The sequence below is a fragment of the Rhinolophus hipposideros genome (assembly GCF_964194185.1).
Source record: "Rhinolophus hipposideros genome assembly, chromosome: 15".
NCBI lineage: Eukaryota > Metazoa > Chordata > Mammalia > Chiroptera > Rhinolophidae > Rhinolophus > Rhinolophus hipposideros.
The window spans coordinates 12857917-12882720 of record NC_138061.1 but is presented as its reverse complement, the minus strand read 5'-3'; the positions used below and the strand labels follow the sequence as shown (position 1 = coordinate 12882720).

General features: G+C 32.2%; 1 protein-coding gene across 3 annotated transcripts in view; it reads left to right on the top strand.

Annotated features, from left to right (window-relative positions):
* The window catches only part of ATRNL1 (attractin like 1), a 579923-nt gene that overhangs the window by 169102 nt on the left and 386017 nt on the right, over positions 1–24804 (top strand). For all 3 annotated transcript variants that reach the window (XM_081075162.1, XM_081075163.1, XM_081075164.1), the window contains exon 21: positions 7847–7899. In XM_081075162.1, coding sequence (XP_080931288.1) covers positions 7847–7899 — 53 coding nt within the window. The remainder of the gene's footprint in view (positions 1–7846; positions 7900–24804) is intronic.

Genomic DNA, 24804 nt, shown 5'->3' with positions numbered 1-24804 from the left:
CTCTGGGTTGAGCACTTGTATTTAATTCTTACAACAATTCCATAAAGTAGGTAATATTTTTATCCCTATTTTGCTGTAATGGAAATTGAGAGCTACGAAAGTGAATTTGTCCAAGTTCCACAATCTAATTAGTGTTGGAGAAGGATTTCCACCTAGGGTTCTTTAACTAAAAAGCCAGTGCTCTTTACCTATTGTTTACATATCATTTCCTTATTGAGAATAATTGGCAACAATTGAAACACTATGTCCAGGTGGAAAAAAATATATATAATTTCTCTTAAGGAGAATTTGTCAGAAAATGTATGAATAGTGTTTATGAACTCTATGTTATCCTACCTTTTGATTTCCAAATTCTAATGTAAAATATTTAGTAATTACTTAATTAAAATTAAATTTTGTGTGTGTAGCAAAACTTCTTAATACTATGTTTTCCCCCAGGAGAAACATTGCGCAATGTAGAGATTGATTGTACTATAACTGTGCTGAGCTTCAGATTAATCACTATTCAGTTTGTATTTTTCAATGTGAAATATTTTCTAAATTATCAGTAATTTCAATTATTATTTTATTTTGATTCAGTAATTATTTTTTAATTTTAAAGATATCAAATTATTATTTTCGTATCCTTTCAGTGATTTGTTTTGTAAAACTGGATTTTTTTCATAGACTTGATTTTTTAAAGCAGTTTTTGGTTCACAGCAATATTGAAAAGAAGGTACAGAAATTTCCCATATACCCCTTTCCCCGACACATGCATAGCTTCCCCCATCACCACAGACTGGTACATTGTTACAATTGATGACCTCAGAGTCTGTAGTTTATTTTAGGGTTCACTCTTACTGTTGTACATTCTGTGGGGATTGACAAATGTGTAATGATGTGTATGTACTATTATAGTATCATACAGAGTAGTTTCACTGCTCTAAAAATTCTCTGTGCTTCTCTGATTCGTCCTTCCCTCACCCCTAACTCCTGGAAACCACTGGTTTTCTTACTGTCCCTATAGTTTTGCCTTTTCCAGAATGTCATATAGTTGAAATCATACAGTACATGGCCTTCTCAAATTGGCTTCTTTCACTTGATTTCTCATTTCTTTTTACTGCTGGATAATATCTCATTGTCTGGATGTATCAGTTCATTCACGTCCTAAAGGACATCTTGGTATCTTCCAATTTTTACCAATTATGAATAAAACTACTATAAAGCTGCACTTAACACGTGCAGGCTTTTGTATGGACTTAAATTTTCATCTCCTATGGGTCAATACAAAGGAGTGTAATTGCTGGATCATATGTTAACAGTATATTTAGTTTTATAAGAGACTGCCAAAATGTCTTTGAAAATGGCTCTACCATTTTACATTTCTACCAGCAATGACTTAGAATTCTTGTTGCTCCACATTCCACATCCTTGGCAGCATTTAGTGTTTGTTCTGGATTTGGATCATTCTAATAGGTGTGTAGTGTCTATGGCTATATTCTTTTGTGTCGAGTGTCACTCAACATAATGTTTTGGTATTCATCCAGATTGTTGGATCCATGGAGCTGTAATTTGATCCTTTTCAGTGCTGTATTTTGTGTGATTATATCGCACTGCAATTACTCATTCTCTTATTCTTCTACTTGACAATCGTAGTTTTATTTTTTATTTTTTTTACATTATAACTAATGAGCTTATGAGTATACTCATATATGTGTCCTGGTTCACAAGTGCATACATTGTGATGGGTATGTCTTGGACATCCATATTTTTAAGTTTAGAAGATTAACTCTTTTGTAAAATTGTTATATCAAATTATGCTCCTTCCAGGGCCATATGAGTTTTCTTAATGCTCTATACGCTTGACAATACTTGGGGTTATTAAGACATTTTAAGTTTAAGGAATCAGATGGGTGTGCAATTGATATGTTGCGATTTGAATTTCCATTTTCTTAAGAACTAAAGAAGTTCTTTAGTTCTTAAAGGTTTAGTCTTTAAAAGTTTCATATGTTTAATCATTAATTGAATTTCCTCTTTTAACAAATAGTGCTCTTTCAAATGTGTTTTTCTCTTTTTCTCAGTCGTTAATAACGTTTTATACATTCTGGATACATGTATTGGTGATATGCGTGGTAAATATCACTTTGTGGTTTGGATTTTTACACTATTTTTATGTCTTTGATAAAGAGAAGTTCTTAACTTTAATATAACCAATATATCAGTCTTTCCCATATGGTCAGTGCCTTTGGGGGGGGTTTGTTCCCCCATTATTAGGTAGTATCACCAGCGTGGCCAGTTGATCCTACATTTTTCTTTGTAGAAATATTTTAATTATTTATTTAAAATAAGATTTAAAATATTCGATTTCTTTAAAAGATGTAAACTATTCAGATGTTTAATTTCTTATGTCTATTTTATTCTTGGGCTTTAAATTTGTTTTTCTTTTTGTTTTACCAGTTTTACTATGATGTGCTTGGTTACTACTATTGTTTTTTCATTTACCATGCTGGGAATTTCAGAAAGTTCTGCCAGTACTTGTTTTCCACTCTTTCCTGATCCATTTTTCAGTTCACTTTTCTGTGATGTCTATTTTGTTGTTAATTTCATCCATTCAGTTCTTAGTTTTGGTTGTTGTATTTTTATTTTGTTGTTTCAATGTCCAATTTTTTTAGACTACATTGTCAACTTTATCTATTATAGTCTTTTATGGTTTCCAATTTTTTATGCAAATTTTTAATTCTGCCTATTATCTCCTCCCATATAATATAGTTATTTTAAAGCCTGTGTCTTTTCCTAGATAATATTTGAATTCCCATAACTATTTTCATCTTTTGTTTCTGCTGCTTCCTGTTCTTGTTTTCTTATTGGTTTCCAGGGTTGAATAGTTTTTCTTTTATACTGGATATCATATTTGTAAAATATTTATAGATAGTTTGAGACCTTTCTCCAAAGAGAATTTAATTTTCCTGTGTGCCTGAGGGCAGTAGTACTTTAAGCATTTTCAGGGTAGGAGTGGTTCAAAGGAGATCTGCAGACTCTGGAAGGCCTTTCTCTGCTCTTACTCCTAAGATTACCCTTTGGGAATTAGCTCAACAACCGTGGGTGGACCTAGACTCCAATCATTTTTCCTGTGAAATACTGTTCCCATCTATAATCAGAGACAAAGGGATCCCCTAAATGATTCAACAACCTAGTGTTCTACCTTTCTTGGTAACTCTTTTTCTCTCCAATGCTCTTAAAACATTAAAAATAAAAATCTACCTTTTTTAGTTGTCTTCACCTTACTTAGTTAGTTCTACTTACCGTGACTGGACCCTGAAATCCATAAACAGCCTTATAACTTTAGAACGTGTGCCTCCTGTACTACTTGAGGATTTACTACCATACCTTCATGTCTGAATTTTATGTTTTTTAAATAATTGTCTTTGAAGTATGGTATCACTATTGATACTGTGTGCTCCTTAATATATTTTTGTTCATATTATATGCTCTGATTTTTATGAATTTGTTTAGGGGAAGAACAAAGCAAAAACAAGTGTGTTTTATCTTGTGTGTAATTTTCAGAATTTCTCATGAAAAATGTGAATGTACTTATCAGATTCTCAACTGTTTTAAATTGTGTCGTGATATTTCAAAATTGTAGCAATTAGATGTCCTTCCTTTTCTAGTTTTTGTGTAGAAAAATTGTATCTCATGATAAGATGTGTGTGTGTGTGTGTGTAGATATGTATGTGTATTTAAATATTTAAATCAATAGAAACAAAATGAAATGCTGTATTTTAACACTCAGAAATGTGAAGTTATTTTATATTTTGTTTTTTAAAAAGTGGTATTTATAATGTAATGTGATCATTCACATAAATGGTTGATTATTTAGGTGACATGTAATGACAATATTTACCTTTTCAAAGTCCCTACTAAATATTTCAGCCTAAATCTGTTTCTAAAAATGTCAGGTTGTTTGCTTAATTTGCTTAGTGGGAATAGAGAATAATTATCTCTTTGCTTAGACACAGAAATACTTTGAAGTTATGTTTTAAATTTAGCTATGTAGAAGACTTCTGAAGGCTTTTAATGTTTGTATCTAATCTTTATACAGAAGGATTCTGAATGTGAAAAACATTACTTAGTTTGTGTATCAGAAATATTAATGTAATTTATAGTGCAATATAAATTTGTTTAAAGCATTATTTATATCTACACTTTTCCCTTCATATTCTCTTTACCTCTTATAATCTGAGTTTGTGATGATGTAATTTAACTTCTCAAAATATTTGTTATGTGAATTAGATTAGTACATGTTCATATCTAGAATAAATATGCTGTTATATATTATAATTTAAAATTTTACATACAACCAAACTATTACAGTGGAAAGACCCTAAAGTGACTACCAATGATCTCTGACTTCTGGTATTACACTATTTTATCATTCCTTTGAGTGTTGGTAGGACCTTTGACTTGCTTTTAAACCAGAAAATATGACAAAGATGGTGGGATATCAATTCTATGATTATGTTACATTATATGGTAAAGGTGATAGTATGTCACTTCCAAGAGTATGTTTTAAGTCTCTGTCTTGCCAAAAGACTTGCTCTAAAGACTTTCCCTGATGGCCTTGAAGAAGTAGGTGGAGCTGATGGCATCCTAGGAATGGAAGGCAACCTCTAGCCATTCATAAGAAACAAAGGCCTTCAGTTCTATAGCTGCAAGAAAATAAATTCTGCCACTAACGTGAGGGAGCTAGAAGTAGGTACATCCCTAGTCAAGCCTCTGATGAGAACCCAAGTCCAGCTGACACCTTGATTGCAGCTCTGCAGAGGACCCTTGCTCGAGCCAATACCTTGAATATACCTCCCTGAGGCTCTGAATCAGAGAACCCAAATATACCAGACTCCTGACCAACTATGGGTAGACTGACACAAAAATTGTGAAATAATAAATATGTGTTGATTAAAGTCACTAAGTTTGTGGTAACTTGTTACTTGAATTAGATAACTAGTGCAGATATATCTTTGTTCGCTGAATTATATATTTCTGTACTAAATACCTGAGACATACCTTAAGTGCTTTTAACCTATGAAGGGAATCTCTAGTCAAGAAATAAATTTTACTTTTGTATTACAAAACACAGTGTCTGTTACAGAATAAAACACAGTTTAAAACGTTTTTTAATAATCTGATTATTTTGTATTTATATATGCAAAATTGCCTTAAGAAATAATTTAGAATTTTCTTCTTTTTTTTCAGTTTTCTTTTTCTTTTTTCTTTTTTTTTTTACTTAAAGTTTATTGGGTGACAATTGTTAGTAAAGTTACATAGATTTCAGATGTACAATTCGGTATTACATCATCTATAAATCCCATTGTGTGTTCACCACCCAGAGTCAGTTCTCCTTCCATCACCATATATTTGATCCCCCTTACCCTCATCTCTCACCCCCCACCTCCTTTACCCTCTGGTAACCACTAAACTATTGTCTGTGTCTATGAGTTTTTGTTTCTCATTTGTTTGTCTTCTTCTTTTGTTGTTTTTGGTTTATATACAACATATCAGTGAAATCATATGGTTCTCTGCTTTCTCTGTCTGACTTATTTTGCTTAGCATTGTACTCTCAAGATCCATCCATGTTGTCACAAATGGTCCTATTTCATCTTTTCTTACCGCCGAATAGTATTCCATTGTGTATATATACCACAATTACTTTATCCATTCATCTATCAAAGGACATTTTGGTTGTTTCCATATCTTGGCTACTGTAAATAAAGCTGCGGTGAACAATGGAGCACACATGTCTTTATGAATAAATGTTTTCAGATTTTTTTAGGGTAGACATCCAGGAGAGGGATTACTGGGTCACGTGGTAATTCTATTCGTAATTTTTTGAGGAACCTCCACACTGCCTTCCATAGTGGTAGAATTTTCTTTGCTTGTAATAATGCTGTCTTCCTTTGTTTAAAATAATTGTTTGTGAGGTCCTCCATTCTGATACTTTAACATGTATTTATTTATAAGGTCTGTGATGGAATGGAAGATTATGACAATCTTGATTCCAGATCACATTACTATATAAATTACATGAAAACCTGTAATGACTATGCCAAACATTTCAATATATCAGTTCATTATATTTATAATATGAGGTCAGACAGTTAAGTTCACGAACTCATCCTGGAAAAAGTGCTATATACCTCATTGCTGAATATCACTACGGTCACCTTCAAAGTACTCTCCTTGGGAAGCACCGACGCCAGCACCTACTCTACCCTTCAAAGCTGTTTTGAAACTCTTTTTCTGGAATGGTCGTCAGATCTGTCATCATATTACCCTTGATGTCCTGAATGTCATCAAAATGTCTTCCTTTCAACATTTCCTGTATCTTTGGGTAAAGAAAAGTCATTGGGGGCCAGATCAGGAAGGTAAGGAAGGTGTTCCAATACAGTTATTTGTTTACTGGCTAAAAACTCCCTCATAGATGGTGCCATGTGAGCTGCTGCATTGTCGTGATGCAAACGGTTCAGGCAAAAAGCAAAAATTTCAGGTCATTTTTGACTAACTTTTTCATACAGCCTTTTCAGCACTTCCAAGTAGTAAACTTGGTTAACTTTTGTCCAATTGGTACAAATTCATAATTAATAATCCCTCATCAAGGGTAGTAAAATGGCAGCTCTGATGACCGTTGCTGAAAAAGAGTTCCAAAATTGCTTTGAAGGGTGGACTCCGTGCTGGGGTCGATGCATAGCTTCCTAAGGGAACTGTAGTGATATTCAGCGATGAGGTATGTAGCACCTTTTCTAAGATGAGTTTGCAAACTTAATTGTCTGACCACATATGTATATACTTGGTACAAAGTGATGGGATTTAAGGAGGTGACCCTAAAGAAAGGAACAATAGTATAGGAATAATATAGATTGTGAAGTGCTTAACCCAACAATAACAAGTATGATGATTTTCTAAAGCTAGAAAAACACTATATATCATATATTTTAAAAGTAGCATTTGGGGAAGTCACAGGAAAAAACCTAACTCCCAAAGTTTCTTTGTTTTACAGAGAATAAAGTTAGTGGTATAAAGAGGTATCATAGTTCTACTTTAATTTTGTAGTTAGTACAGAAAAAGATTTACTCTTCAACTCATTTTTTGCATGGATACAAAACCTAGCATGGCTGAAGATGCATTTAGTATGTAACCTGATTATTTAGGTTATTATTCTCAACTGTTTTCTTCTTCATTAATTAAAATATGTATGCATTAAAATTATTTCTTTGTTCTAACTAACTCTACTAAAAATGAAGACGGTTTTAGAAGGTCTTTCTCATCTATTAAACTTTTACATATAATGTAAATATTAAGTCACTTAATTTAGTTATGCTGTTGTATACATTTTATAAGAATTTATTCTGGAGGATGTTCTCGGAAGTAGCACTATGTAAAACCAAGCTATATCTCTTGTTAGGCAATTTCAAAGAATACCAGAAGTGAAAAAATGATGTGGATTTATAATTCACACGATGTTTTTTCTCTGCCCACAAATGACTCTGTATTTTTTCCCAGACTTTTAATGCCTTCTCATATTATTAAGGAAGGCTGTATATCCCCAAATTCATAATCTATCCCATCTGTCTTGCAAAATCCCCTATATTCCTCTTATGTATGTTTATTTGTCTTCTCCACTTATTTCTTCTCTCACTCATACTTATATGTTCGCTTTCTACATTAAGTCTTTTGAAGATTTGTTTTTAAAACTTCAATTAATGCAATAGTTTTTAAAGATGTTTTAATGTACAGCTTAATTTTTTGCTTGAAAAAAATATGACATTTTTGAATTTTATTGTTTAATAGTAAATGAGTTTTTGTATTTTTACAGATGTGATTCTGAAAATCGCTATGTTGGTAATCCACTTAGAGGAACATGTTATTGTAAGTATTTGCATTTTTTCATTTTAATTAATTGGTGTGTGTTATTAGTTTTAGGGATTTTGCATATAATAAAATTCATCATGAATAACTGATGCTGCCATTATTATGTTACCATTTCTATTTCTGAAATATTATTATACAACTCCATAGAAACGCAATCAATGTCTTTTTGCTATATTTTCTTAATTCTATTTGGTGCATTTTTTTTTCTTTTCTGAAGCTTAATGTAGCAATAGATCTTGTTCTGCACATGGAACAAAATACAGAAGTTGAGTATGCTTAGCTGAATTTTAATGCAATGTTTTTCATTATGATTAAATCTTAAACATAAAAATTTTTGTGATGGATTTTTGCAGGGGACAATTTTGGTCATTATTAAAAAGCTGCACACATTTTGTATTTAAAGATACTTTCATTGGGTAATGATCATATGGTAGATGTGTATTTAACTTTGTAAGAAACAACCAAATTATTTCCCAAATGGTTGTGCCATTTTACATTTCTACCAGCAGTGTTTGAGAGTTTTGCTTCTTCAAAGTCTCACAAAACTTTGTATGGTTAGTCTTTTTAATTTTAGGCATTCTAATAGGTGTGTAACGGTTTCTAATTCTCACTTTATTTGCATATCCCTTTTGACTAATAATGTAAGCATTTTTTCATGTAATTATTTGCCATATCTATATTTTATTTCATGAAATATGTTTAAATCCATTGCCTACTTTTAGAAATTGGATTGTTTGTTTTTATATTATTGAGTTCTCAAGGTACTTTATATATTACAGATACAAGTCCTTTATCTGATACCTGATTTCAAATATTTTTTTCTAGTTTGTGGCTTGTCTTTTCATTCTATTAAGAGTATTTTTTTGAATGGCAGTTTTTAATTCAAATGGAGTTCAATTTACCAGTTTGTTCCTTTGAAAAATCTTAGCCTAATCTAAGGTCAAAAGATTTCCCACTATATTCTTCTCTAGAAATTTTATATTTTTAGGTGTTTCTATTTAAGCATAGAGTCCATTTTGAGTTAATATTTATACATATTTTAAGGAATCAATCAAAAAAATTTTCTCCATATGGATATCCAAATGTTTTAGCACAATTCATTTATGGACTGTCTTTTAACCAGTGAATTGTTTTTGCAACTTTGTTAAAAATCAGTTGTCCACATATGTGTATAAGACTATATAAGACTATTTCTGGACTTTATGTTTTGTTCCACTAATTAATTTGTTTATTTTTATGCCAGTATAGCACTGTTATGATTATTCTAGCTTTACAGTATGTCTTGAAACTATGTAATATTTATTTTCCAATTTTGTTCTTCCTTTTCAAACTTATTTTGGCTATTCTATTTTCTTTGTATTTCACATGAATTTAAGAACCTGCTTGTCAATTTTCACAAAAATATATGCTAGGATTTGAAATGAGATTGTTTTTAGTTTACAGATCAGTTTGGGGAGAATTGATATCTTAACTATAGTGAGTCTTCTGATCCATTAACATAGTATATATCTTTAAAAAAAGAAATTTTACTTGGTAGTTTTCACTGTACAGGTCTTTCACAGTTTTTGTCAGATTTATACCTACATGTTTTATATTCTTGATGCTATTGTAAATATTATTTTTAAATATTTCATGTGTAATTGTGTCCTTATGTATAACTACAAATGATTTTAATGTTGGTTTTTGTATCCTTCAGATTTGCTAAGCTCATTTCAAGTACCATTTTTGTAGATTCTGTCATATTTTCTACATAGACAATAATGTGTTCTACCAATAATGGAATTTGAATTTTTCCTCTCTGGATGCCTTTTTTTTTCTTGCCTGATTGCATGGGCTACTATGTCTGCTACCCCATGAAAAAATATGATGAGCATATAAATATTCTTGTCTTGTTCCTGATCTTAGAGGGAAAGCAGTCAGTCTTTCACTATTATGCATGATGTAGTTTTTTTCCTAGATGCCTTCATCAGGTTGAGGAAATTCCCTTCTATTCTTACTTTGCATAGTATTTTTATCAGGAATTGATGTTTGTTTGTGTCATATGGTTTTTCTGTATCAACTGAGATGATCCTTAGGTGTTTTGATTATACTTGGTTAATATAGCAAATGGTATAACATTATATATACCACTTTTTTTGTCAATCACCAGGTACTGGCTATAGGGATTATTTCTAGGCTTTGGTTAGTATGAAAAATGCTGATATAAACATTAAGATGCTCTCTGTGTAGACATATATTTTCAGGTTTTTTTAGGTGTATTTCTGGGAGTAGAATTGCCAGATCATACGGTAACCTTATATTTAACATTTAAAAAAACTGCCATATGATTTTACAGCATGGCTGTACCATTGTACATTTTCACTAGCAATTTATAGATATTTCATTTTTTTTGTATCCCCACCAACACTTCATTTTGTCTTTCTTATTATAGCTGTTATAGAAGAGGTGTAGTAGTATCTTTTGGTTTTAATTTACATTTCTCTATGATTAATAATATTGAGCTCAATTTCATGTGTTTGTGTCTCAAACATATTTTTGTGAGATATGTAAAACAGTAATTTCCTAATACTTTTGTTGCTATTTTGAATAGTATCTTTTTAAATTACATTTTCCATTTATGTTTGATATTTAAAACTAAAATCCTTTTTAGTACATTGATCTGATATTTATCAACTTCTATTAACTCTGTTAATTCTAGTTTCATAGATTAGTTTTATTTTTAAATGTAGCTAATTTATTGCATGCAAATAAGGACAGGTATTTCCCTCACTTTCCAATTCTTTTATGCTCTTATTGGGATAGTTGGGATCTTTATTTCAGTACTGAGTCAAAATGATGGTAGTAGATATCACCATTAAGTCAAGACTTTGATATAGTTTATGGAATATTCCCTGTATCAAGTTAATAAAATTCTTATCTATATTATTGTGCTGCAGGATTTCATCATGAATGCCTTTTTATTTATCTTGTTAAATGTGAAGTTGCATTGATAGACTTTCTAATGTTCAACATCTTTTCATTTTGGGGTAAATGAATCATCGTCATGGCATATTATTTGAAATACCACAAAATATTATTTTTTATATTTTATTTGGGATTGTTTTCAATATAAATGAATTTTGTGAGACTATAGTTTTCCATTATTTTTTTTCTAATGAAATAAGCTTTGACTACAATTTTTTACCTTTCCTTTTTTTATCTTCATATTTTGTATTGTGATAGCTTTTGAAAATGAATTTGAGGTTACTATCTTCTTTTAAAACAGGAATAGTTAAACACGTTAAGTAAACCTCAAAATTGGCTAAATTCCATCAAAATCTCTCATGCTTTTTAAAATTTTTTTTTTGTTCACCGTATTTATTTATTTATTTATTTATTTATTTATTTATTTATTTATTGCCATATTACAGCATGGGAGGTGGGGTTTATTCGTTCTTTCCACTGATTAGTAATTTTTTTACAAAATGGTATTTTTGCCTACAATTGATATGTTTTCTTATTAAATAATTTTCTACATAGTTTATGGTTCAATTCTTACCTTCTTGTTGTATGTCTATGTAAGAATTTTCTTAATTTTGATAAGTATTTTAAATACTACTTTGCAATGATATTTCTAATTTTATTAAGAATGTGACATATAAAATACCATATTTTATTAAGGTGTTTTTCTTGCCTAAGGGACCTTTGACAATGTTTGGAGACATATTTGCTTATCATAACTGTGCACGGGGCATGCGTCTTAAGGGCATCTGGGGGATAAAGACCAGGGATGCTGTTATACATCCTACAATGTACAAGACGGCCTCCTCAGAAGAAAGAATTATCTGGCCCCAAATTTCAACAGTGCTCAGATTGAGAAACCCTGATTTAGAGGTTTAATCAGATTCAGATTTGATTTTAGAGGAAACGCTGTTTCATAGGTGGTTTGTGTTCTTCATCTAGCAGAAGCACATAATGCCTCCTAGTCTTTCCTTTTACATTATTAGCAGACACTAAATGTCAGTGTTTGGAACGTAATTGACTAGGGGTTGCAAAACTGTGATATTCCAATTCCTTCTCTATTTCTTGATTTGAAAACTCTGTGAAAACAATTTTTTCATATGTTTGATTACTCGTTGCTATAATTCATATAGAAAAGGTGTGATAAATGTTATAGTCTTCTTTTTATTTACAAGTTTTCAAAGTAAGAAATTGTTTGTTCAATATCTCTCAAAGTTGACCACTGTTTTTTTTTGTATCATAAACATATGAACACATGTGCATATTCAAAATGTTTTAATCCATTTGCAATTATTATCCTTACTGATACTCAAATTGTCTATTTTCTATGTCTTTTAAATTATCCTTATTCTCCATCTTTCCACATTCATTTTGCTCTTCTTCTTTCAAACATCCTGGATGTTATAGAGATACAGTTTTTCTGATATTTTTAAATTAGAAATCCTTCTTTGATTCTTCTTGAATCTTTAGCTTTTATTGTGTACCAAAGTAGTAACTGGTTACAATTATGCACACATATAAATTATATTCCATTTTTTAGAAATAAGAAATATACTATTGTTTAAAAGCATATGTTTATGTTTAAGATTAAGGTAAATTTTCTTGGATCACCGCTGTCCAATATAAATTAATGTGAGCCACATATTTTTAAGTTTCTACTACCTACATTAAAAAGTAAAATAAAGCAGGGGAAATTAATTTAAATATTTTTATGTCTACATATCTAAGGTATGTCATTTTAACATACAACAGTATAGTAATCATCAGAATGTACTTTTTAAAGTTTTTTTCAAATTTCAAATTAAGTGTTTGAAATACAGCTTGTATATTTAGAGCAATCTCAATTCAAATCTGTCTCATTTCAATTACTCAGTAGCCACATTCGATAATGGCTACCATATTGGATAGCTCATCTCTAGATTTATATAGGATATTCACTCTTTTAAAAATGTTAAAGGAATAGTCATAAAGCACTAGATGGCAGCCTTGTCATTTGTTATAAGACATTTATGGCAAAAATGGTGTTAAAAGAAGAAAAGGTCAGTAGTTCTTGTAATAGTGTTAATGGAAACTATTCTGAATTTTAAAGATTAGAGTGAAATTTGAAATGCAGGTCCACACTGTAACTTAAAGCAGTTGAGTGCAATATGGTGTTAACTTAATTGAAAGTAATATACCAGTGGTTGTATCCTATAGAGTCCTAGTAAGTTTTTCAAACATCAGTTTAAAACCAAAAACCAAGTATGTTAGAAAGCTGTTATGACTCCCATGGGGAAAAAAAAGAAAAGTTTCTAGCTATGATACCTAATTTGATTGACCCTGGGTAACATTGAATTACACAGATTATCTCTGCAAATATAAAAAGTAGTAGTCCCAAAGTTTTGTAGTTCCTTTTTTCCTTAAATGCTTTGTTTTTAATCATGATAACAATTATAACGAAGAAAACTTTAAACACAAAATGAAAATCTGGACTATGCAAATGTTACCTAGATGATATATTTTCAATGAGTACAAAACAGAGTACAGAAAGTCATTTTCTGCAATCATCTACTTTAGGCTACTACTATATTAATTCTTTAACTATGTGTGATACTCAAACTGCTAATTATTGTGCTTTAGTACATTTCCAAGTAATCTATCACATTTTGGCTTATTTCACCTTTTATTCTTTGAAAAATTAATGTTTTATTTTGAATTTCTTCTATTGCTATTTAGAGTTCAGGATGTAACTCTGTGATGATAATAATACTTTGTCTTTTGGAGAATAATGAATTTAATTACAACTTACATAGTGATCACCTGTACCACTGATTACATCTTACTTTAATTTATATTAGTAAAAAAAATGAAATATTTATCCATCATCTCACTGTAAACCCTTTAATTATTGATTTATTTAATTAATGTTTATGGTTTGAACTGAAAGACATTATTTATAAGTATATTATTTATTGGATTTGATTTTTCTTTTGTTTGATAAATGAGAGACAATATTTCTAATATACATTACTGTAGCTGTAAATGAAAAAAACAAATATCAATCTCAATTTAATTAAAATGCTGTCATAGAAAACAATAAAGCAGTTAAAACTTGAATTAAACTTATATTTAGTGTAATTATTCTGTGTTTTGTTCTAAAACAGATTAATTTTTTTCTGTTTTAAACTAAATATATTGTTGTTTGTTAGTTAAGTTTTATATGATTTTTAATCATTGAATATAAATAGCTACTTAAATGGGATTTGTCTGGTCCATCTGCAAATTGAGCAGAAGTGACCTTAATGAAACTCTAAATTCTTATATTTCATAGTTTGAAGACATAATGGATTGAAGATTATCTGACAAAACATTAATGAGCCACATGGTTGGCAGTTTAACCTTATTCTTTGATTCATCAGTGTTTTTATTAAATTTCCAGAAGTTATATCCTAATATTTTGAGATGTTTATTTCAGAATTATTTAATATTTTTACATGTTTAAAATTGACAATGCAATATGAGAAAGTTAAAAATAGCTGAAAGAAAAAAATTGCTATTGAATTAATCTAGAGAGCGATAAAACATTTATTTGACCATGTACTTTATGGTTAAGTGTTATATTATTCTGATTATGTAAATAACAAACTCATTGTAAAAATAATTTTTAAAAACAACAAAGTATAAGGAAGAAAACAAAAATGTCTGAAGATCTCCCAGCAGGGCTCCCAAGTGGGGTTGTGTATGTAGTCTGTGTCCTCTGCAAAGGCACTGGCTGCAAGGTAGAGTGTGAGGGCTGACACGCTGTGCTCACGGTTCTCACTACGCCTGGAACTGGTGTGGGGCCGATCTACATTCAGCAAGGGTTAGTAGTTCCTTATTTTTATAAAAATGCTGAATAGGCTAAAGAAGACACTACATGCCTTTCTGAGAACTTTTTATATAAAGGAGGTTATAGCATATGTAATATTTTTATTCGAACTTTTTTCTCACAATTTATAGCTTATTATTTAGCATCATTTACGAAATAAAACATAACCTTTGTCCAAATACTACTTAAGTACCTTTATTGAGCATTTAGTGTGCCAGGCTATCCTAAATTTTTTGTTTGTATTAGCTTACTTAATCCTCAACTGAGAAGGATACACTCATTATCCCCATTTTTTATTTAAGGGAACAGAGGCAGAGAAATGAATTAATTTGTATAAGATCACACAGCTGGGAAATGGCAAAGCCAGTTTCAATCCAGTCAGTCTGGTTCTATAGCCCACACTCTTGACCCCAGGTGATAAAACTAGAGCAATATATTTAACCCAGGAGTTGTTTTTATATGAATAAAATAAAAACATCGTCTTGAAGGAAATAAAAATAGATTTAAACAATGAAAAATTCATACCATTCTCTCAAATTAGAAGTCTTCAGATAAAAATATACTAACCAATATTTATAAATTTTATGCAGTTTCAGTTAGGATTTCATTCAGTTAGGTTTTTTGAAGGGTATGCATTAGAATAAATTACCTTCAAATTTATTTTAAATAATAAACTTTTAGAATATTCAGTAAAATTATGTAAGAAGGAATATGGATATTCAAACATACTGTAACTCTGTACTGGTTCCCATACTGGTGTAGGAATCAATGAGCAAATAAAGGTTAGGATTAGATTGGAACATTTGAGAATTTATATGGCAGTTTTATAGAAGTTCTTAACGACTTAATCTGCTTGTTCTTATATCTCAAATTTTATCTTAGATTGTGGCTTTTGCATTTTGCATTTCTGCCTTAAATATTTAATATCTGGAATGGAATGGTAATATTCCATTCCTAGCTAAAATAGACCCCCTCACACTTCTCCATAAGCTTCTCCCCCCTCACCCAATCTTAACACTTCCACAGTAGGACATTATCTCACTTGTTTGTTTACTAGAATATGGGTTTTCTTTACTCACCAGAATGAAAGTCTCTGAACCCAGGACCTTCTCATGTTGGAACTCATAGTTAGAAAAGTGTATGATTTTTAGGCAGGCTTTCAGTAAATATATAATGATAGTACACATACAAATTATCAAATAATAAATGAATATGCATGTATTGTGGCTGTATGAGCAGGTATGTTTATTGTGTTTGACCAAAAATATTTGGAGATCATGTTATAGGTTATCAAATAAAAATTTCTTTATATTTATTTTTCAATTTATTTACAGAAAGTAGTACAATTCATCATTGAAAAACTTTAAAAATCAACCATTCATTTAAATAAAAATGAGTTTCAAGCTTTGTGTGTGTGTGTTTTTTTTTTTTTACTTAGCCTATGACACATTTGCTTCAAGTAATATCTAAGTAGATTCCCAAATGTCTTTCCAGAACAATGAAAAGTTTAGTTACTTGCGGAGGCACTTTTAAGGAAGGTAGCTTCTGAAGAGGTCATGGCATATTATATGAAAACCCCTAATTAGAATCATTGATGTATAGACATTGGTGATCACAGTCCATCCTCTTATTCATGAAGATGAAAAAACTAAGACTCCATGAGTTTTAAGTGTATAGTCTAGGTTACACAATCGGTAATTTCCAGAGTGTGGATAATAAAGGTTCTGTGCTTTTTTCGTGATATTATATCTAGCAAATCTTTGACTTGCAAAATTCCTGCCACAGATTTTACCTTTGGAATTTTTCTAAATGTTCCAAGTTCAATAGAAATTCTTAATTAATAACTGTAAGTATGTATAGTAATGTTCAGCAAGCAAGGAAAACTAATATTTATTGAATATTATGTGAAAGCAATTTAATATTGTTTCATTTAATACTCACAAGGGTGACATACCTTTTCTCCTTAATTTACTTAGTGAAGAGTTACATTGTTGGAGCTTGGAAAGAGTGTTGGTTGTTGGAATGGACCCGCTTCTGTTTACTTATTCAACATATACTTATTGACTATTGCGTTGGACTCTGGGGATATTACAGTGAATAAAATGTGTTGTGCTATGTCAAAGCCTATAAACTAGTAGAGAAAATAGATAGTAAACTTGTTATACAGTTACCTCGATGTGATTTTCCTAAGAACTCTGTATGAGAATTATTGATGCTTTGGAAATATATTGCAAGAGAACCTGACCCAATTATAAGATAGGGAGTGGGTGCAGCAGGAGAATGATGGATGTGATGTGAAAGATGACCTAATAGTGGAGTGCTGATGGTGGGGGGATGGGGAGAAGTAGGAGCAGTGGGGCAGCATGTACAAAGGTCTGGGCTTAGAACGAACATGGCCTGTGCGATACTAACACTGAAACGCATAGAACTGGGTGAAGAGAGGTAGGAGATGAGGGATGTGAGCTCTGCAGGATCCAAATCATGCAGTGCTTTATAGCCATGTAAGAATTTTGGGCTTTATTGTAAGGAAAATGGGAAGCTACTGACAAATGTTGAGGAGATTAAAATGTTAAATTTTAATTAAAAAATAATCAGTCTACTTGCACTGTGCCAAACAGCTTGGTGAGGGCAATTGAGCAGGAAAGAAACCATTGTAGTTTACTTTCTGAGGCATATTCGTGGAGCTACATGTTAAATATAGCAGGTCCTCGAATAACATCTTTTTGTTCAATGTTGTTTTGTATAATGTTGATGAGAAAAAAAATCAGTTTCTGGTGGGGGAAACTGTGTGGAGGTGACACGTTCTCCCTATGTATACTGGATCCTCTGGTTTCCTCCCACATCCCACACATATGCACATTAGGTGAAGTGGAGTGTCTACACTGTCCCAGTGTGTGTGAGGGTGGGTGTGCGTGCGGGTGTGCCCTACGATGGAAGGGGCAGACTGTCAGGCCACCTGAGACCCTGAACTGCAATAAGAGGGTTGGAAAATAATTATCTTACTTGTTTTTATTAATCTTTTAAAAGTATGTATAGCTCACATTTATTTCAATGTTTAATATTAGAAGTGTTTTGGTTCTGTATTTAGAAGTTTGGCAATGTTTTTGTGACCAGAAGTATGTCGTGGGAACTTAACTCTGTATCAATTAGCCTGTGGTCAAATTGATTTCGTTATACCTCCTTTTGCTTAAAGTCGCAGTTTCCAGGAACCTATGGACAGTGTTAAGTGAGGACTTACTGTATGACAATGATATACTGAGACTGTGAATGTACTTGAATTTGTATTCATGTAAATGTTATCATTTACTAAACAGTTGTAAGTCGGCAAGTAAGTGTATTTATGTGTACATGCATGCTGTTGTTTAAAACATATTTGGATTCTTACTGTTATTGTCAAACCAACATGCATCCTTTTCTAAATATCAGACCTTGACCTAATATATTTATGAACAAATATCTAAGTGTATGTAAATACACATATGAAAATCTGACTATTGAAATCTTCTAGAATGTATTCAGAGCCAATGTAGTGAATAAGGAAAAGTGAAATAACATTTATTGAATGCCTTTATTTCATAAGATATTCTTCTCTTAGCCAAATACACAGTAACACAATTATGTTTAACTCACAGAGCAATCATAAGAGATAGGCAGTTTTATCACCTTGTACCAGTGGCTCTCATTGAGCCTAATTAACCTACATACAATAGCCCAATTGTGTCCCTTTGACATGTCTCCGTCATTTTTTTTCTTTTTTTTTTATTGGGGAAGGGGAACAGGACTTTATTGGGGAACAGTGTGTACTTCCAGGCCTTTTTCCAAGTCAAGTTGTTGTCCTTTCAATCTTAGTTGTGGAGGGTGCCGTTCAGCTTCACGTTGTTGTCCTTTCAGTCTTAGTTGTGGAGGGCGCAGCTCAGCTCCAGGTCCAGTTGCCGTTGCTAGTTGCAGGGGGCCCAGCCCACCATGCCTTGTGGGAGTTGAACTGGCACCGTTGTGGTTGAGAGGATGCACTCCAACCAACTGAGCCATCCGGGAGGCAGCTCAGCTCAAGATGCCGTGTTCAATCTTAGTTGCAGGGGGCAGAGCCCACCACCATCTCTTGCAGGACTCGAGGAGTTGAACTGGCAACCTTGTGGTTGAGAGTCCACTGGCCCATGTGGGAATCAAACCGGCAGCCTTCGGAGTGAGGAGCACGGAGCTCCAACATCCTGAGCCACCGGGCCGGCCCCTCTCCATCATTTTTTGAATACTTATTTTCTAGTGCTATAAAATATTTCAGATTCACCTTATACTTTTCCTGCCCTAGCTATGGAATTAACCATTTTTTCCAAGAAGCTATGGTTCCTTATATTGAAGAATGGTACTTAGAAACCAAAATCTGGGAGCAATGTATGCTTACTGGTTCTGGAGTATTATTCTTTCTTTTCTTAAAAAATTGTTACTTAAAAATGAAATCACCGAGTATATTTTTATTTTGTGTTTGAAACTCTGTTATTTTGCTTTAACTGAAACTTGTTCTATCTTGAAATTTGGCTGTCCCCTAAGAGAAGTGTTGTCTGTTTTTCCCCCCAGTGTTGATACCTTGGAATCTAGACATGGGAATAGTATCTGCTTTGTTCCCTTTGACACTGACAAATAATTGCTTTGCTTTACCTGTTTGAAAATTTTATCTGCTTTGAAGCAATATTCCACCTCTCCTTGTTGCTACCTTTCACTGAGATCCATAGAGATACAAAGCCAGGGGCTCAATAATGGGAGAACGAGGAGTTACTGCTATGCGTACTCTAGAGTTTCTCTTAGGAGTGGTAAAAATGTTCTAAAATCAGATAGTGGTGATGGTTGCACAACTCGTGCATATACTAAAAACTACTGAATTGTTCACTTCAAAAGGGTGAGATTGTTGGTATGTGAATTATATCTCAATAAAGCTGTTATTTAAAATACAATATGGACATCCAGGCACATTAATGTGGGCATGTGCACACATGCACAAGCTCACGTGCGCTCACACACACACACACACACACACACACACTCACATAAACCAATTAGCTATTTACAAAGAAAAATAAGGCAAGATGCTAAGTGTTCTTAAGTAATAATATATATCAAAAGATAATATATATCAAAAGACTGGAACAATATTTATGGAATATGTGAACTCAGCCATGCTGTCTACATAGAAAAACAAAAGAAATATAAAACAACATAATGATAATTTTCAGATAAGCAAAGGTCTTAAAAGTATATTATCTACATACTCATCGTGAAAAAAATCATGCATACACAGTCTACAACTAAGAGACAAATCCAAATATGGAAATACCATAGCAAAAAGGTTTGGCAGTGAATAGATGACAGATTTCAAGTTGAATAAAATGTTATCTTTTTATGTCTAAAATCAGATTGTTTACCAAGAAATATAAAACAAAAAGATACTAAAACAATAAACAATTTCAGTATGTAACCAGATATGCTGTAAAATTATTAACACCTGCAGCTCTTACTTTGGCATATCACGTGAAAGATATGGAATATGTGGCCTTTTGTGACTGGCTTATTTTATTTATCATAATGTTTACAAGGTTCATCCATGTTATAGCAGGTTTCTGTACTTCATCCCTCTTTGTGGCAAAATAATATTCCCTTCTATGGGCATCCTGCATTTTGTGTACCATTCATCTGTTGATAGACATTTGGGTTGTTTTTACTTTTGGACTCTTATGAATAATGATGGATTCTTTAAATCTTTTATACAGTGTATTTCCTTTCATTATTTAGTTTTCAGTCTTCAACTGTCTTCAGATTTTTTTCTGTCATATATTTAACATATATGTGCTTTTCAATTTGTTATGATATCTGCTTTTACAGTATTAGTCATATGTATATTGAAAATTTCTATGTCTGTTCTTCTTCAGTGATTTTCATCTCTGTTCAATATGGGAGGCTTTTTCCGATCTGACCTGCATAGCATTGAGTCAGTCTTATGTTGTTTTAATTATTTTACTTTATGATTCTCTTATTATATTTAATGTTGCCATTATATCATTACTTTTTTGTTTCTTTTTTTTTTTAGTTTTTACTTAGCTCTCTTGTAGTCTTCAGTGTAATCTTTCATCTGTAATTTTCTGGGTTTTTTTTCTTTAATTTTCGTTTTCCTTTGATGTATACTACATAATTTAAATGATGAAACATTTTACTCATATTAAATAATTATATATACTTTATTGTTGATTAATTTTTTTTTCTCTTCTCATTATATAAATCAAACTACCTTAACAAGACAAAAGCTGTCAACCTTTCTCTTCTCTGCTTTCACGACTTTGTTTCATCTATACAATTAGAACTTGGAGCCAGACTCTGAACAGCCTCATATTCACCTTAAGGTCTACCAAATTCATGCAAAGAGATGTAAAGAAAAGTGGCTCTTCTGTGTATCCATTTTACTCGTATTTGTAGGCTCCATTGGGAAATTTAATTGCCAACCTCTAAATTTCCTGGAATTATCAGAGATAGCTTGCTGATTGTTGACCGAAATATTTAAGAACTAGCTATGTTGTTTACAGTTGTTACAATCGTCAGGGCTCAGACGGTGAAATGAGAGGATTAATGTATATGGTGTCTATGTTTTTTTAAAGCTTTGGAACATATATCGTTTGCTTGTATTTCTGTTCACAAGTTTTTAAATACTTATTTCTTGTCAGTAATATAATTAAACATGCAGAATACAGTTTATCCTTTTTCATTATGAAATTGTAAACTATGCTGAAAAGTACATATACTTTTTTAGTATATATACTATAATGTGAAAATTGTGTAGCTGCCACTGAGGTTTCATAAAGCTTACCTCTTTGTTTCATTTGCGGCATCAACACCGGCTCCGCCTCTGCTGACCTTAGTAGGGAAAGGCTATGGCTTACAAGGCTCCTCCCTACAGTGTCAGCAGCATGGTCTTCTTAAGACTTTTACTGTTGTTTTTGTTGTTAGGAATTTGTTAATGTTTTCTGATTGCAGCTGCTCTAGCTCCCAGGTAGGGTTATAAGGAAGTATAATAAAAACAAACTGAAAAAAAACAAAACCAAAAAAACCCTCAAACCCATAGAACTCAACAACGGATCATCCTTTTGTGTTCCAAGGGCATGGCCTTTTACCTGCCCAACGACATTGTCCTGAAATTTTTCTTGCCTCATTAATTTATCTTTTTCTACTAAATTTTTATTTATGCCAAACAGTAAAAAAAAAAAATGCTGTGTCTCCCAATTTAAAAAGAAGCTCTCTCAATTGTTTTTCATCACACTTACTCCTCCTGCTACTTTGTCATTTCTCTGTTTATCCATAATGCAATAAATGATTTGAGTTGATTTATAGTCAAACATGACTTCTTTTTTTATACCATAATAAAGTGGTTCATTAAAGCAGTACAAAAACTTATTTTCTAAATATGTACATTTGCATAAACTTGAGACGTATTTTAAATTTTAATGTTTTATGTCCTGTTCCCTACTTAGCTGAGAAGTTTAGAGTAAATTTCAGGATTAAGGTACATATTTTAAGTGCCAGGTAATTAATTATCTGTAACACCCCTAAAAATGTACCAACATGATACTTAAATTGGGGGAGAAATACATCATGTGGGTAAGTGGAGAACTGTGTAGATGGCTTCTGGAAGACTTTAATTCTAAACAGCTTTACAAGGAAACATTTTGTGTAGAAGTCTAAACTTTCTTCAATTTATAATAATTCACATTCAATGAGTGGTGCTCTTATTAGTCACTTGAATTGAGTAATACTCTTACTAATTTAGACCCAGGTCAGGCTTATTTTTTTTAGCCCAACCAACATTAGAATTGATCATTACCATATGTAATATACATCGTACTGATCTTATACTTCCAACTGTGACAAATAACAATAGAGAAATCAAGCATGAATGCCTCGCCAAGAATTTGGTGGGACATAATTGTGTCACAGGAGGAGAGTCCAAAAAGGCAAAAGAGTTTCCAGAGGGTCGGGGCACTGCAGCTTTGCCCACAGCCGCCCAGTTGTCCCAGGTCACCCAGACCCTACCTCCTGAAGGTTATCTACTCCTGACTTCTTACTATTTAGCTTCAAGCTAGAAAAACGTAAAGATAATTATGCAGGCAAATTCTTGAACATAGTTTTGAAGTGTTTGCTTTTTCTTACTAGTATTTGTCCTTCATTCTTAATAGATATGATCTTTTCCCAGTATTGCAGCCCTACTTCTGAGTCCCCATCAGCTGCAACTGACTGGTGATCACTACTCTCCTTTTTTATTGTTTTAAAGATTTTTATTAAAAATATAGCTAACATACAATATTATATTAGTTTCAGGTGTACGCTATAGTTATTCAATGTTTATATACCTAAAGAAGTGATCACCATAAATCCAGCAACCACCTGACATTCACTGTACCATGCTATCACAATATTATTGACTATATTCTCTGTGCTGTATATTAATTTCCCCTGACTTATTTGTTTTATACCTGGAAATTTGGACCTCTTATTTCCCTTCACGTTTCCCTCCACTTTTTAATTTTTCAGTTACAGTTGACATTCAGTATTATTTTATATTAATTTCAGGTGTTCAGCATATGGTTAGATATTTATGTAATTTAAGAAGTGATCCTCCTCACTAGTCTAGTACCCACCTGGCACTATACATAGCTATTACCATATTATTGACCATATTCCTTATGCTTTACTTTACATCCCCATGACTATTTTGTAACTACCAATTTGTACTTCTTAATCCCTTCCTCTTTTTTCACCCCCAACTCCCAACCCCCCTCCCATCTGGCAACCATAAAAATGTTTTCTGTATCTATGAGTTTGTTTCTGTTTTTGTTGTTGTTGTTGTTTGTTTTTGTTTTTTAGATTCCATATATAAGTGAAATCACATTGCATCTGTCTTTCTCAATCTGACATTCTGCTCACAGTACCTTCCATGTCTATCCAGGTCACCACAGATGGCATGAACCCATTCTCTTCCATGGGCTGAGCAATCAATATTCCATTTTATATATGTACCACCGACTCTTAATCCATTCTTCCATCGACAGACACCCAGGCTGTCTCTGCATCTTGGCCATTGTAAACAATTCTGCAGTGAACATATGGATGCACAGATCCCATCAAATTAGCGTTTTGGGTTTCTTCAAATAAATACCCAGAAATAGGATTACTGGGTCCTTCTTTGTCTCTTGTTTTAAAGTCTATTTTGTGTGATATAAGTATTACTCCCTAGCTTTTTCCCCCCCATTTTTATTTCCATGAAATAATTGTTTCCATCTCTTTACTTTCTTTCTCTGTGTATATTTCAGTTTGAATTGAGTCTCTTGTAGTCAGCATATGTAAAGGTTTTGTTTTCTTATCCATTTAGCCCTCTTATGCCTTTTGATTGGAGCATTTAATCCATTTACATTGAAAGTAATTGTTGATAGATTTGTAGCTCTTACCATTTTATTATTCATAATTTTTATTATTTTATTTTTCATCTTAAAGAAGTCCCTCTAACATTCCTTGTAATACTGGTGTGGTGGTCATGAACTCCTTTAGCTTTTTCTTGTCTCAGAAGCTTTTTATCTGTCTTTATAGTTTAAATTATAGGCTTGCTTGGTAGAGTACCCTTGGTTGTAAGTTCTGACTTTTCATTATATTAAATATTTTCTGCCAATCCCTACTGCCTGCAAGTTTCTGTTGAGAATTCAGCTGACAATCTTATGGGGGCTCCCTCATAAGTTACTAGTGACATTTCTCTTGATGCTTTTAAGATTCTCTCTTTGTATTTAACCTTTGCCACCTTAGTTATAATGTGTCTTAGTATGGACCTGTTTGGGTTCATCTTGTTTGGGACTTTCTGTGTTTCCTGGACTTGTATGTGTATTTCCTTCACCAGGTTAAGAAAGTTTTCAGTCGTTATTCAAATAAATTCTCAGTCTCTTGCTTTCTCTCTTCTCCTTGTGGTACCTCTATGATGCAAATGTTGTTACATTTAATGTTGTCCCAGAGGTCTCTTAAACTATCCTCATTTT